The sequence below is a fragment of the Falco biarmicus genome, chromosome 6 (assembly GCF_023638135.1).
Source record: "Falco biarmicus isolate bFalBia1 chromosome 6, bFalBia1.pri, whole genome shotgun sequence".
In the NCBI taxonomy this organism is placed as follows: domain Eukaryota; kingdom Metazoa; phylum Chordata; class Aves; order Falconiformes; family Falconidae; genus Falco; species Falco biarmicus.
This window is the reverse complement of record NC_079293.1, coordinates 74,121,363-74,133,843: the sequence shown is the minus strand read 5'-3', so window position 1 is coordinate 74,133,843 and position 12,481 is coordinate 74,121,363. Positions and strand designations below refer to the sequence as shown.

Here is a 12,481-nt window from a genome sequence, read left to right as displayed (position 1 = left end):
CGAGGGCATCTCAGCAGCACCGCTGCAGGCAGCTATGCCAGTTGCACATCACCGCAGCGGGAGGGTGGGGGCACATGCACACACACTGCTGGGGTGCATGAATGCACCCATGGGTGCAGAGAGGGTTTGGGGGTCTGTAGGGTAGGGATGGGGGGTAAGGGGAGAGCTGGGGTGTCCCGGGGCATCCCTGTGGGCTGGGGGGAGGGGAGGCATGGGGACCTCTGGGAGGTCCCGAGGGGTCTCAGAAGGGTCCCAGGGGGGATCCTGGGGAGGTCCCAGAGGGATCCCGGGGGAGTCCCGGCCGTGCAGAAGCCGACGCCCGCCCCTAGGGGGCGCTGTGGGGGAGGCAGGGCCGGTCGCGGCCCACGTTGCCATGGCAGCGGGAGGGGCGTGGCTCCGGCTGTTCCCATGGCGGCGGGGGCGGGGCGGAGCAGGGTCCGGCCCCGCCCACGGGGAGGGGTAGAGGCAGCGGCGGCGGCGCATGCGCGGGCGGCCTGTGAGGTCCTGGCCCGGTCCCGGCGAGCCCGGCGCGGTGCGGAGGGAGCGGAGCGGCGGCCGGAGCGGCCGCGGCCCGAGCACGGTGAGTGCGGGGCGGGGTGGGGCGGGGCGGGGCGGGATGGGACCGGACAGCACCGCACCGGGCCGCCGCCATCGCCTGCATCCCGACACCGGCCGGCGCCGCTGCCCCCGGGACCGGGCGGGGGGGCCCCGTTGGGGCCTCGGGGGATGGAGCGGCGGGGGAGGGTGACACCGGAGGATGTAGCGGCTGGGGCGGTGTCCGTCCGGTGCCTCCAGGGATGGGGCGGCTGTGACAGGCAGGGGGGCCCGGGGACAGAGCGGCCTTGTCCCGTGTGGGGAACGGGACCGCGGCTGGGGACGCGAGGCCCGTGGACCGGGGCGGCCGGGGCCTGCGGTGCTGGTGGCGGAGGGGTCCGGCCTGACTCAGCGGCGGCCGCCCCTGCGCTCCGGCTGCGTCTCCCGTGGGGCCGCGGCCCCGGTACGGCATGGCACAGCACGCCGGGAGCTGTAGTCCTGGCACCGGCGGGGCCGCCCGGCATCGCGCAGCATCGATTACCGGGCATTCCTGCCGGTTACCGGGCATCTTCGGAGCTCAGCTGGGTGCGGGGTGCCCGCCTGTCAGGCAGGGCCAGCGCTGTCCACCCGGTGCCGGTGCAGGGTGATGCTCCCGGAACGGCGGGCAGAGCCCCTGCGGTACCGGCTGGGCCAGAGCAGTCCGGGACAGTGAGGTGGCTGGTGCGGGTGACCTGCCAAAGCGTGACGTGCTCCCTCGTCCCTCGTCCTCATAGCGGCACGGTGGCAGTGGCTCCGGCACGGTGCCACGCCAGGACCAAGCTGGGCACCGGCAGCCCTTTGCGGGCAGGGTGGCAGCCTGAGCGTCTAACAGTGCCCGTGTCGGGATGGGGGGCACGGTGCCCTTCCCGGTGCTCCCCACCAGAGAACACTCAGCCCCGTCTCCTACCAACGACCTCAGCACGTGGGGAAGAGCAGGTCCCCCAAGCCGGGTGCAGGGTGCTTACAGGGTGTGCAGAGTCCGGCCCCCCAGTGCCACCCCAAGACTTTCCCCGTACCCCCAGTGTGACCAGGAGCCAAGGGGTGCCAGATCGGGGCTTCATGGCGATGCTGTGTGCCCATATAGTGGCTCCTTCCCATCACACGTGTGGGGCCACAGTGGGGGACAGCTCTCCCTGGTAATCAGTGTGGGCACGCTGGCATGGCCAGAGAGTGTGGGGCTTCTCAGGGGGCTTGGCTGGCACTGGCAAGGGGCTGCCCAGGCTGGGGGATGCTCTGCTGTGGCACAGACCTGCAGGCGTGGGTGTCCCCTGCCCTGGCTGTGAGGTGCTGACGAGCAGCTCTCCCTCCGCTGGCTCTAACAACCACCCAATTTGAATCATCAAAAGGCACTCGGCATTAATATTTCAGGGATGCTGTGCAGGATAAGGATGCCGGCGCAGGCAAGGGGGGAGCAAGTGCGGTGGGAGGCGCTGCCGGCGGCACCGCGCTCTGCACATGCTCCTGCCGCTGCTATTTCAAGTTATTTAGGTTAGCGAGAGCGGAGCAGGCAGGGGACCCGTGAGGGTGGGCCACCCTGCCCCTGTTCCCCCGCATCGCTGTCAGCCAGGCACCGCAGCCGCACCGAGCACCACTGTTGGGAGCTACGGGCTCCCAGTGCGTGAGTGACTGGTTTTCCTCACCGCGGGCCGGGCCGGGTGCTGCTGCCTGCTAAAGAGCCGGGAAAACAGGGAATGTGCTGGGGGATGGACCCGGCAAAGAGCCAGGTGCTGCCTGCTCCCAGGCAAACCCATCTGCCACATGCAGGCTCCAGCGTGGCGTGGCATGGACAGCACAGCATGGGGATGCTCCCCTCAGGGTAGGGGGAAATGGCACTGGGGGGGCCGTCTGTGATGGCCAGCGGTCGGGGGCAAGTGGCCACCCCTGCCAGCACCTGGGCCACCCTGCCTGCTGCCTGGAGCTGCCTGCCAGCTGCCAGATCAGCTAGGCAGCACCGCAGCAGCTCCCTCCGCACAGCCCCCGCTGAGTTGTCTGCCACCCCCCCTCGCCTATTTGTCACTTGAGAAGCCACCCGGGATGGCTCCCAAAATAGAAGCTGCGAGTCGCAGCAGCCCAGCTCGCCCCAGTACGGTGGTGCTACCAGGCTGGCACAGACAGTGAGGGGCCAGCACCGACCCGCAGCTTCAGTGGGCGACACTGCCCATGCGGCTCCCAGGCAGCCACAGCAACGTGCAGTTGGTGCCTGGCCTTGGCAGCTGGTGCTGCCACCACCGCCTTGGTGCTGAGCAAACACGTCCGGTGCGGCCACCGGCCTCATTCTCCTCCCGCTTTGTTTGGCCAGAGCGCGCCGGCCCGGCGAGGGCTGCGGCGTGGGACGCTGGTGCCTGCCGCTGGCTCCCTGGCAGCGGTGGCACGAGGAGCCGGGCTGGACGACCTCTCCGCGCCCCGGCAGCGCCGGCGGGACAGGGCAGAGACACGCGCCTGAGTGTTTTGTTCGCCGTTGGGCCTTGATTAGCAGCTTGGCGGCCGGACAATTAAAATGCAGCGGTAAGCGTCCCTCCTGCCCCGTCAGCACGGCTGGCCGGGCGCCCTGCGCAGGCGGCACGGGGCGGGGGGGCTGCCGCTCGTGGTGGGGGCTGTGCCCCAGACCTCTGCATCTCCCCCCACTGCCGGTGCCTGCAACCTGCCTGCGCGGCAGAGGCACAGCTGGCATCAAGGGCAGGTGGCAGGAGCCGTGCTGCCAAGCGAGCCACTGCTCCCCGGGGACCCAGTGCCTGCAGAGCCAGGCCGCTGCTTGCCCAGCACCAATGCAGCTGTGTGCCGAGCCCTGCACCAGAATGGCTTCTCTCCCACAGCCTGCTGGGAATTGGGGCTAAATTCTTACTTTTATTAGGTTTGGGGTTGAGTTTGTGGGTTTGTTTTTTTGGAAAAGGTGGCAGCAGAGGCAGCATGCAAATCAGCCCAGCTGGAGGCTCCCCGCCTTGGATGCATCCACCACACAGCGTCAGGGCTGGGGCAGGTGGTGGGGCTGGCTCCTGCCCTGGCCGGAGGGCTGGCACAAGCATTGGATTCCCTGTCATTATGCTAGGGTGTGCTCGGCGCTGTGGTGAAGGGCTTTGAAGACCAGCATGGCATTTCAGAGACTGGAAATGAGCTGGGTGGCACAGTGCGCCCCAGCAAGCATCCCTGCGTGGTGCTGGCACCTCCAGCTCGATGCTGGTCACTTGGGGCTGGGACATGCAGGTGCTCAGTGGTGCCGCATGCTGGAGCAGGGTCAGGGTTCTCCCTGCCGGGCTTGCACATGTGGCAGCATGTGCAGGAGTCGGGGTGCAGCTGGCGGCAGCATGCTGGGGAGTGGCTGGCATGGTGACACCTGAATTCATCCTGCTGTGAAACCTGTCCCTGCGGCTGCCAGCACAGGCCTTGGCTTGCTTTGGCAAAGGGGAAGCCATGGCTGTACTGAGGCGCAGGGCACCAATACCGGCAGCCTGCTGGGAAGCGCAGTGGAAATCCTGGGTGGCCAGGGGGTGCGTTGCCTGCCTATGGGGGCTGTTCCCTCCTGCTTGACCCCAGCCCTTTGTTTGCTGGGTTCCGTACCGGGGTGAGATGATGATGAGGAAGGTGCTGGGTTCAGCCCTTGGTTGGGAGCAGCTGAGGTTTCTGCTGGGGTTGCACCCTGCTAGTGCTGGCGCTGGAATGGCATTGGACCACACGGGGTGTGCTCCCAGGCTCTGCACTGCCTTGCCTGCCTGGGGAGCATCCCCAGTGGGGAGCTGCCTTCTCAACCCCCCCCAGCAAGGTTCCTGCAGACCCCACCACACAGGGCATCCTGGTGAGCCCCATGCGTTCCTACATCCCCTCTGCTTCTCAAGGGTCTGGGGCATGCCAGCCACCCCCGTGCCCCTATCCCGGCCCCGGCTAGGTTTGGAGGGGACTGCACCCCAGGGCTGGGGCAGTTTCCCTGCTGCGATGGCTACAGCTGTGTTGGAGCTGCCCCAAAGCACAGGCAGGGTGCTGGGAGAGCTGTGGGCTGCTGCGTTGGGTCCGGGCACTGTGCACCCCCCAGCTTGAGTGGGGCCAGCCCCAGCCTCACGGCTCACTGTGGTGGCCACGGTGCTGGCACCCAGTCCAGCCCTGCTCAAGCTCTGCCCTGTGCACAGGGTGCTGGCAGCTGCTCCTGGCTATTTCGGGAAAGGATGGTGATGGGGGGCGGTGGGGGGTGGTGGGGGTGGTGTCAGCCAGCCACTGGCTCCTTGCCGGGACGGGCAGGCAGCCCTCTGCCCTGCAGCACACACAGCCCCCCCCCGCCTGCCGATCCCCTGCCCACTCCAACAGTGGACAAGCGCCATTGCCTTACCGGCTGCACCGCAGTGCGCGTGGCTCTGGCTCTGTGCCGCGCATGACTCAGCTCAGCGCTGCTGGAGGAGGGGGGACCCCTGCCTGCACCCCAGGCAGCATTAGGCTGTTTGAACAGACACTGCAGCCAGTGTGATGGGTGGCTTTGGTCCTCACTGGCTGCCGGGGAGTGAGAGGGTGCCCACCACACTGTGCTGGGGGCTGACGGCAGCCGCAGGGGCCTCTTTTCCAGCTGCTCCAGCGGCTAAAAATACCAACACCCCCAGCTGCGTGCCACGGCCCCGTGTGGGGTGGGATGGGACAGGATGCTGGGGGTCCTGGCCTGGCGCGAGGGACGAGCCAGCTCAGCTGCCGGTAGCAGTTCAACCAGCCAGGCTGTGTGGGGGTGCTGGGGCCAGCATCACCGGTGCTGAGTCACGGCGCTACCAAGGCCGCGAGTTGGGGATGCGCAGCCACCGGCACCAGCACTGCACAGCCCCCCTGCCATTGCACCCATGGCTCCAGTCTGCTGGCAACAGGGGGTCCTGCGTGGTGGGGTCCTCCCCAGGCCCAGGGTGCAGGCATGGTGCAGGCAACTGCCCCCCCTCGCCAGTCCCACACAGCACCTTGGGCTGCTGCAGCAGGAGAGCGGGGCTGGGGGGGTGAGGGGGGGCGGCCCCCAGCTGGCAGCTGGGCCAGAGGCCCGCAACCCCCCCTCTCCAGGGAGAGCGGATTAATGCGTTGTCGGCTGCTGAGGCGTGGGGGGAGCGGGGCTGGAGACCCCCGCTCGTAGGGAGGGGGCAGTGGGACAGGGACCCTGCCCTCGCACTGGGGGCGGTCCCTGCTCTAAAGTGTTTGGCAGGAGCCGGTGGGATGCTGTCTCAGTGGCCCCCAGCTCTGCAGCACAGGTCCTTGGTGCTCTGCCATGCCAGGGCAGTGGCTGTGGGGTCTCCATTCCTGCGGTGCCCGGGCAGAGCCCTCTGCCATCTGGGAGCGGGTTTGTGGCCGTGCTGGCAGATGTTGACCCTCTAAGCCCTGCTCTAATGGACCCCAATCCTGGCCCCGGCAGATTAGGCAGCCACTGAGGGCTGGAAGGGGGGGGCCATAAGCTGCTTATGGGCCGGCACTAGCCCCTGGCCCCCAGCCTCGTGCACAGGGAAGGAGCTGTACCCTCAGTGGTGCCCACATCCCCCCACGACCCCTTGCCTGTGAGCTGCATCTTGTGCCACATCTGTGTCCTGTGGTGGGTTCTGCTGCCAGTGGCTTGGGGCATGGGTGGACCTGGCTGGGTGGGACACCACAGGGCTGGCCAGGGACCCTTGTGCCCCCACCCCTGCCATACCGGGGGGTACAGCTGGGGTGAGGGGGTCCGGTGGGCTGTACCATGGCAGCCTGGCCCTGGTGTCCCCGGGTGGGACGGGTGCCCTGAGTCCTGCCAGCACGGAGCAGAGCAGGGCTGGGGGCGCAGTGGGGTGCCGGTGCTGGTGTGACGCCTGTCTCTCGGCAGCTGGGGCATGGCTGTCAATGTGTACTCGACGTCGGTGACCAGCGAGAACCTGAGCCGCCATGACATGCTCGCCTGGGTCAACGACTCCCTCCAGCTCAACTACACCAAGATCGAGCAGCTCTGCTCAGGTGGGGCGCGGGTCCCAGCGGGGTGGACAGACACGGGGAGGGGGGGACAACAGTGGCAGGGTGCTGCTGGCCCCCCTCACTGATGCCATGGTGTGGGACCGGCACAGGGGCTGCCTACTGCCAGTTCATGGACATGCTGTTTCCCGGCTGCGTCCACCTGCGGAAGGTGAAGTTCCAGGCCAAGCTAGAGCACGAGTACATCCACAACTTCAAGGTGCTGCAGGCCGCCTTCAAGAAGATGGGAGTGGACAAAGTAGGTCCATGGGGGGGGGGGGGGGGGGGGCAGGCTGTGGCATAGCTGTGGCTGTGGCATGGCTGTGGCTGTGCCCATGCTGAGGGCAACCCCACCAGCCCTTGCCTGTCCCCCCCCAGATCATCGCAGTGGAGAGGCTGGTGAAGGGCAAGTTCCAGGACAACTTTGAGTTCATCCAGTGGTTTAAGAAGTTCTTTGATGCCAACTACGATGGGAAGGAGTACAACCCGCTGCTGGCGCGGCAGGGCCAGGACGTCGCGCCCCCCCCAAACCCAGGTGATCACATCTTCAACAAACCCAAGAAACCCATTGGCACTGCAGGTAATGTCCGGGTCCCCCCCGGCAAGCGCTGACCCCTGCCCTCCTGCTCCCCACGTCGCTCTGCCCGCAGCCAGGCGTGTCCCCCTCCCGCACCCCTGCCCCTGCCTGTGCCCAGCTCTGCTGCCTGCCTGCCTGCAACCGGGTCTGCAGGGACACCTGGGTCGGAGGGGACGGCAGAGGGACCTGCGAGGAGCCAGGCAGGGCTCAGTGCCTCCATCTTCTTGCTCACTCCAGGCTTGAGGGTGGTTTGTCCCTCTCAAGTTCCCCCATCCCATGGCTGCCATCCCCCGGTGGTGCCCAATTGCTGCGGGGCTACCAGGCTGCTCCTGGCTGCAGGTGATGCTCTATGGGGATCACAGGCTCCCTGTGCTGGCCCCACAGGAGCATCTCAAGGGCCAGACACCCCCCCACCCCCTGGTCCCTGGCAAACTCCAGCCAGGCCACGAGCACCCCTCAAGGGGGCTGAGGGTGAGATCTGCCAGGGGAAACTGAGGCATGGGGGGAGGCTGAAGGCAGGACAGCTCGGAGTCATGGCTCAGCCCCAAGTGCTCTGCCTGCTGCTGTTGCCCTGCCACCCAGCATGATGCAGAGGGGGGGTGTCCCTGCTGGCAGTCCCCCGGGGCCGGCATTAACCTGTTGGTCACCGTCTCTGCTGTCAAGTCCCTCAGAGGACCTCTCCCACCGGCCCCAAGAACACGTCAAACCCAGCCCGCCTCACCAACGTCCCCAGCAGCATCCTCCGGAAAAACTCTCCTGCCACCCGCAACGGGGGCACTGAGGCTGATGCGCAGATCCTGGAGCTCAACCAGCAGGTAGGCAGGGCCCCTGCCCGCTGCTGCCTGCACCCAACTGCCTTCAGGGCTGGGGGACACCCCGGCGTGGGAGGGAGGGGGTGGTGCTGAGCCCCCTCTGGGCACGGGCTGAAGGCTTTCTGGACGCCCCCATCCCACAGCTAATGGACCTGAAGCTGACGGTGGACGGGCTGGAGAAGGAGCGGGATTTCTACTTCAGCAAACTGCGGGACATCGAGCTGATCTGCCAGGAACATGAGAACGAGAACAGCCCCATCATCACCGGCATCGTCAGTGTCCTCTACGCCACAGAGGTGAGGGCCGGGCACCATTACCCACCCCTGTCACCAGGATCCCCAGTCCCTCATCCTGCTCTCTGGGTTTCCCTGGGACCAGACCCCATGGCTGCTCCCGGCCTCATTTGCAGTGTGACTGGGGCAGGGGGGTTTGGGATTTGCTGGAGCCCTTGCACCATGCCGGGGGGCGGTGGTGGGGCTGAGGCAGGAGCTGGCTGCAAGCAGGAGCACCTACACAACACAACCCCCGGACTGATGGCCCCCCGTGCCCCCCTGCCAGGAGGGCTTTGCCCCACCAGAGGATGACGAGCTGGAAGAGCAACACCCAGAGGACCAGGATGAGTACTAGCCCCGGCACGCTCCCACGCCACCCCGCGCCGTTCCCCCACCATAGACATTTTGAGGTCTGAGCCTGTGCGCCTCGCCCTGCACTGTCCACATGCCATCACGGTCTCCAGCAGCTGAGCCCGGGGCCTCACTGGTGGGAGGCCACCGTCTCCATAATAAATAGATGTCCATCCAGCGAGGAGCACGGCTGTACCTATGCCGGCAGGTGGGGACGGGCTCTGGCCGCCGTGCCCGGCCCTCGCCACCCCCACCCCGTATTTATTTCCGTTGACCCCTCCGATGTGAGTGCTGCAGCCGCCCCGGTGTCCCTGCCTGCCCCGTTGTGTGAGAGCGAGAGGGAGAGAACCGAGTCCTCAGGGTGTTTTCCCCGGGGTGGAGTGCGCTCGTGCGCTGCCTGTGCTGCCTGCACCCTGCCAGCCCGGGGGGGCAGGTGGGCTGGAGCCAGCGGCCGCGGGACCACTGCCCGGGGGTCGGTGCCTGCCCGGCAGCCTGCGGGGGGGGGGGGGGGGGGGGGAGGGGGGAGGGGGGGGGGGGGATGCGGCTCGGACGAGGGAGGTTGTTGCTTCAGGTTCCTGGGAGGGTGGAAAAGAAACCCCAGTCCGGCTGACGACGTGGCCGCCTGCCTGCTCGGGTGGGTGCAGGCAGCGGTGGGGGGCACCTGGCCCCCGCGGGCCAGAAGACGGTCTGACCCCCCCCCGCGGCGTGGGGACGGCGCCGTCCCTCTCCCCGCTGCGGAGCCCCCTTGCCCGTGGCCACTGAGGACCCCCCCCGGGGCGCTGGGGTGGGTTTGCTGCCCGCCCTGGCCATCGTCTCCCCGTTGCATTGCTTGTCTGGTCCGTCACTCCGGTTGCAAAGCCTGCATCTGTGTTAAGTTTTATTTAAAATAAACTCGTGTGGTAAAACGCTGTGCTGCGGTTCTGGGGCCGGGCTGCGGGAGGAGCGCGGCTGGGGGCGGGGCACAACCGGGCTGTGGGCTGAAGAATGACACGGAGTGGGCGGACGCCCGGGTGCCCCCTGCTGCGGGGGGGTCTCCTGGGCCAGGCCTCCAATGCTGCAGACCTGGCTCGGGGCTGTGGGGCTGGCCGTGGGTGGGGTGAAGCGGCCGGGGGGTGGCGGCTAGGCTGTGTTTGGTTTGTTCCTTATACTCGTACGTTAAGAGCGCAAAGACCCCCACTAGCTCTGCAACACCAAACCCACGCGCCCCGCGCCCCGCACTGGGGCAGAGCACTGCGTAGCGGAGGGACTGCTCGGGTAGCGCCGCACACGGGTACTGCATGAGCTACAGAAGCACTGCGCTCGTTTTTCACTGATACTATAAGTCTGTCTTTTGACTACCGAGCCAGGGGAGAGCGCGAACGCAGTCCCCCACTACCACAAATTATGCAGTCGAGTTTCCCGCATTTGGGGAAATCGCAGGGGTCAGCACACCCGGAGTGCAGGGGATGAGCCTCGCCCTGGGAAAACCACCTGCCTGATCATGGTGTCTCCCCTGCCAGGTAAGTATGAACACGCACCCCGCAACACAACACCGCACAACAACGCACGCGCACCCACGACGCGGCCACCGCGGAACACGCGCGCGGAACACGTCCCGACACGCGCCCCGCGCCTGCCCGATGCCGCGCGCCCGCACGACGCCGCGGACGCCCGTGGCCGCCGCCGGCCCCGACCGGGAACGGGCCCCCAGGAGCCCGCGCGGCGCCTCATCTGCATGGGCACGCCCACGCCCCGACCGCCCCGCCCCGGCCGCGGAAGGACGCTCCTGCCGGGGCCGGGGCCGGGGCCGGGCCGCGGGGCACCGCCGCCGATAACGTCCGGTCCCACCGCCTGCCGCGGGCGCCTCCGCCGGGCCGGCTCCAGCCGCCGCCGCCGCCTCTCGCCACAGACACCCCCCGCCCCCTTCACGGCGGCCCGACCGGCCCCGCGGCCCCTGGGACACCGGCACCCCCCGGTGCTGCGTGGAGCCGGAGCCACAGCGGGGCCAGCAGCGGGAGGGGACCCGTGGGGCAGCGCCAGGGCCTGTGGCCGGGACCGTGGGGGCGCCCGGGGGTGCTCGAGGGGGCCGGGGCTGTTTCGGGGACACGGGCTGTGCTCCGCAGCCGGCTGAGCCCACAGAGGGGAAGGCGGGAGCTGCAGCCTCTGCACCCCGCTGGGCGGTACTGGCTTGTGCTGGGCTCTGCCAGGGCTCCACACAACAGCACCTACACGGTCTGTGGCGACAGCGCATGCAGCCCAGGGACCCCAGTGCCAGGACCGTGGGGTCTGGGCGCTGACAGCGGCACGGCAAGAGCAGGTGCCCGTGGAGGGGACAAGCACGTGGTGCCCTGAAAGCCTCTGTGCCCTCCACGGTGAAGGCAAGGGGCCGGTCAACACCCGCAGTCACAGTGCCCCACACCCGCCAGCTCCAGCACCCCGTGCGCCCTTGTGCTCCCTCAGCAAACGCAAACCCACCCCCTCGCCCCCCTCCCGGTGTCTGGGTGCTGCTGGTTGTGCTCCTAAACCTCGTCCTACCACGGGAACTGCTGGGGCTCTCGGGGTTTATCCCGGCTGCCTCTGGATCAAAACTGTCCCTGCTTGTGCTTCACACACTCACCGGCCGGTTACATGTCACCAAACAACATGGCAAATGCCCCACACGTGCTACTTCCCCTGCCCGCACAAGCCATCCCCCCGCATGGAGCACTGGCTGGGGCAGGACCTGCCGCCGAGGCCCTGCCATGGTGGGAGTGCTGCTGGCGCTGCTGGTCCAGCTTCACGGACACAGTGACACGAACTTTGGTGCCCACAGACCGAAGCAGCTGCTCAATGGGCTGGGGCCGGCTGGACAACAGCACATGCTGTGCACATGCAGAGCCCAGGCCAAGGACAGAAGTGGCTCCTCATAAAATTTGAGGTCAACATCAGATACTGCTTGAGGCACCAGGAGAAAATCTTTGGGTCGGTGGGAGCGGCCCCCAGGCATGGAGGGTAGATGAGGAACTGCTTGGGACAGCACCAGGCGTAGCTGGGCGTATTGACGGTGGTGGCAGTGCACGAGAGGGCTCAGCTGACGCTGCCTTGAAGGCAACGGGTACGCGGCACCGCCTGCCCCGGGGCTGGAAGAAAGAGAGGGGCAGGCAGCAGGGCTGGGACTGACGGCTGCAAAGGCTCATACAGCCCAGCGGCCGGGATGGGCGATGGGGTGGCGGGGCCCAGCGCTGAAAGCCCCCGCGCTCCCAGGGCACCTGCGGCCCTTCCACCGGCTGCCCGGCCCTCGGAGGCTCTGGCCGGCCGAGCCCCGCGCAGCACCGGGCGGTGCCGGTGTCCCAGGGGCCGCGGGAAGGGGGCGGGGGGTGTCTGTGGCGAGAGGCGGCGGCGGCGGCTGGAGCCGGGCCGGCGGAGGCGCCCGCGGCAGGCGGCGAGACCGGACGTTATCGGCGGCCGTGCCCCGCGGCCCGGCCCCGGCCCCGGCCCCGGCAGGAGCGTCCTCCCGCGGCTGGGGCGGGGCGGTCGGGGCGTGGGCGTGCCCATGCAGATGAGGCGCCGCGCGGGCTCCTGGGGGCCCGTCCCCCGTCGGGGTCGGCGGCGGCCACGGGCGTCCGCGGCGTCGTGCGGGCGCGTGGCGTCGGGCAGGCGCGGGGCGCGTGTCGCGGCATGTTCCGCGCGCGTGTTCCGCGGTGGCCGCGTCGTGGGTGCGCGTGCGTTGTTGTGCGGTGTTGTGTTGCGGGGTGCGTGTTCATACTTACCTGGCAGGGGAGACACCATGATCAGGCAGGTGGTTTTCCCAGGGCGAGGCTCATCCCCTGCACTCCGGGTGTGCTGACCCCTGCGATTTCCCCAAATGCGGGAAACTCGACTGCATAATTTGTGGTAGTGGGGGACTGCGTTCGCGCTCTCCCCTGGCTCGGTGGTTGAAGAACAGATGAGCCAGCTCGGGCAGCGCCTCCAGCGCTGTTGCAAGCACGGTCGGGTGCGGTCGTTACCTGCGCACA

At 68.2% G+C, this 12,481-nt stretch overlaps 1 protein-coding gene and 2 non-coding genes across 7 annotated transcripts; 2 read left to right on the top strand and 1 right to left on the bottom strand.

Annotated features, from left to right (window-relative positions):
* Window positions 1-437: 437 nt before the first annotated feature.
* On the top strand, window positions 438-9,412 carry MAPRE3 (microtubule associated protein RP/EB family member 3). 5 transcript variants are annotated; one of them, XM_056344422.1, is made up of 8 exons: window positions 447-580; window positions 2,873-3,078; window positions 6,374-6,501; window positions 6,668-6,754; window positions 6,874-7,075; window positions 7,736-7,887; window positions 8,028-8,180; window positions 8,443-9,412. In XM_056344422.1, the coding sequence occupies exons 3-8, from the start codon at window positions 6,433-6,435 to the stop codon at window positions 8,509-8,511; spliced, it is 732 nt and encodes a 243-aa protein (XP_056200397.1). In that variant the 5' UTR covers window positions 447-580; window positions 2,873-3,078; window positions 6,374-6,432; the 3' UTR covers window positions 8,512-9,412. The 5 variants fall into 5 exon arrangements, with proteins under 5 accessions (XP_056200396.1, XP_056200394.1, XP_056200397.1 ...); XM_056344420.1 differs by having other exon boundaries at window positions 6,609-6,754; window positions 6,874-7,030; XM_056344418.1 differs by having other exon boundaries at window positions 6,609-6,754.
* A 438-nt stretch (window positions 9,413-9,850) lies between these two features.
* On the bottom strand, window positions 9,851-10,014 carry LOC130152001 (U1 spliceosomal RNA). The gene has a single exon (XR_008822842.1). It is a non-coding gene; the product is annotated as a U1 spliceosomal RNA (small nuclear RNA).
* A 2,213-nt stretch (window positions 10,015-12,227) lies between these two features.
* LOC130152000 (U1 spliceosomal RNA) lies at window positions 12,228-12,391 on the top strand. Its single transcript, XR_008822841.1, has one exon. It is a non-coding gene; the product is annotated as a U1 spliceosomal RNA (small nuclear RNA).
* Window positions 12,392-12,481: the final 90 nt, after the last annotated feature.

Excerpts from the sequence above, each read along its gene's own strand:
- MAPRE3 (XM_056344418.1), top strand. Across the intron at positions 6,755-6,873 it reads AGAAGATGGGAGTGGACAAA|ATCATCGCAGTGGAGAGGCT; the intron begins GTAGGTCCATGG and ends GTCCCCCCCCAG. Across the intron at positions 7,076-7,735 it reads GAAACCCATTGGCACTGCAG|TCCCTCAGAGGACCTCTCCC; the intron begins GTAATGTCCGGG and ends TCTGCTGTCAAG.